The sequence below is a fragment of the Propithecus coquereli genome, unplaced genomic scaffold, assembly GCF_000956105.1.
Source record: "Propithecus coquereli isolate 6110/MARCELLA unplaced genomic scaffold, Pcoq_1.0 Scaffold13, whole genome shotgun sequence".
In the NCBI taxonomy this organism is placed as follows: domain Eukaryota; kingdom Metazoa; phylum Chordata; class Mammalia; order Primates; family Indriidae; genus Propithecus; species Propithecus coquereli.
The window spans coordinates 12,980,403-12,981,835 of NW_012137191.1; the positions used below are offsets into that span (position 1 = coordinate 12,980,403).

Here is a 1,433-nt window from a genome sequence, read left to right on the forward strand (position 1 = left end):
CAGCAATCTTTGAAAACTCATCTGATGGTGCTATTCCTTATTCTCCTGCTTAAACCCTTCAGTGGTTTCTCTTATTTTTAGGATAAAGGCAAAAATGTATTTGCCTTCCCCAGCCTCTTCTTCTTTCTGGCTTCTTCTACTACTGCTGCTTGTTCCCTTCCAGTCCTCAAAACTGGCCTTGCTTTCTCCAGCCCCAGGACTTTTATGTGTGATAGTCTCTTGGCCTGAAGGTTCTTTCCTGTATCTCTTCATCTATTAGTACATATCCTCTACTTGTCTTTATATCTCAGCTTAAGAGTAAGTTGATCATGGAAGACTTTGAGGACTCACCTAGTGAGGTCAACCCCTCCTGCTATAGGCCCTCCCATCTCCTAAAGTTGTCTGTCTCTTTGACAGTACTTACTATAGCAGTAGTGTTACATTTTTACAACTTTACAAATATGTGATTATTTTATTAGTGGCAGTTTCTTTATGTGAGACTGCATCTTTATTCACCTTTGTTAATATTTATATCCTTGTATTCTTAATAATTCACAGATTGATAATTAGCCAATAAATAATATAAACAACAAAAAATATGGTGGGATAGAAAAATTATTTTGACTTCAAGTAAGGTGGGAATAAAGCTTCATTGAGAAGTTTTGAATTAAATCTAAAAGGTACTGCGTAATTTAGATAAATAAAAAGGAGTTGAACAGAGTTTCAGGCAGGAATTGAAATGTAATTTTGGAAAGGAATTAGACATGGTTTGGGTGGACACAAGGACACAGGTACACATTTTTGCATGACCCATTTGTTCGTATAAGGGGATGGTACACTCTAAGCCTAGAAAGATGGGTTTGAATGAACCTAATGAAGCAGAATAGTTGTTGTCATTGCTGTTGTTGCCATCATTGTCATTGTGTTTTTTTTCAGTGCTTATTTTCTCAAACTGGAAAAAAAAATTATCACTGAGAAATCATAGTTTTTTAATGGTACAATTTTATTAATTGTCAAAAACCAGTGTTGCCAAACCTTGGTCTTTTAAGCATTTTTGTTATTTCTGTAATTCAGCATTTTCCGTGGCTTGGAAAACACTGGTATGTAAGTATCCAGTGGGTGAAGCTGCCTTGTGATTAAAGCAGTGATTCAGCCCACGGATGCTGAGCCACACATGCACGTGTGTTTCCTCTGCAGTGAGTAACATTCACCTTATGTGATTATTAGCTTGCTTTAATAAATTCTAAAGAAACTATGAGTGGTTTTTGGTAAGAATATTTTAATATCTAAAGGCTTGCATTAGCTAAGTCATAGTTTACCTACCATATTGCTTACTTTTTGTGAGAGAAACTTTTCTTTCCTAATAACAAAAATTAGTCAAGCAATATTTAAGGTATTATTTTTAAATTAAGCAATATTAAAATATTAATATCAAAAGTTATAAAAATTAGACA

General features: G+C 34.3%; 1 protein-coding gene across 1 annotated transcript in view; it reads left to right on the forward strand.

Annotated features, from left to right (window-relative positions):
* CPEB2 (cytoplasmic polyadenylation element binding protein 2) overlaps window positions 1–1,433 on the forward strand; it is a 62,117-nt gene that overhangs the window by 50,920 nt on the left and 9,764 nt on the right. Inside the window, exon 8 of the mRNA XM_012638397.1 lies at window positions 1,054–1,079. Within this exon, the coding sequence (XP_012493851.1) occupies window positions 1,054–1,079 (26 nt within the window). The remainder of the gene's footprint in view (window positions 1–1,053; window positions 1,080–1,433) is intronic.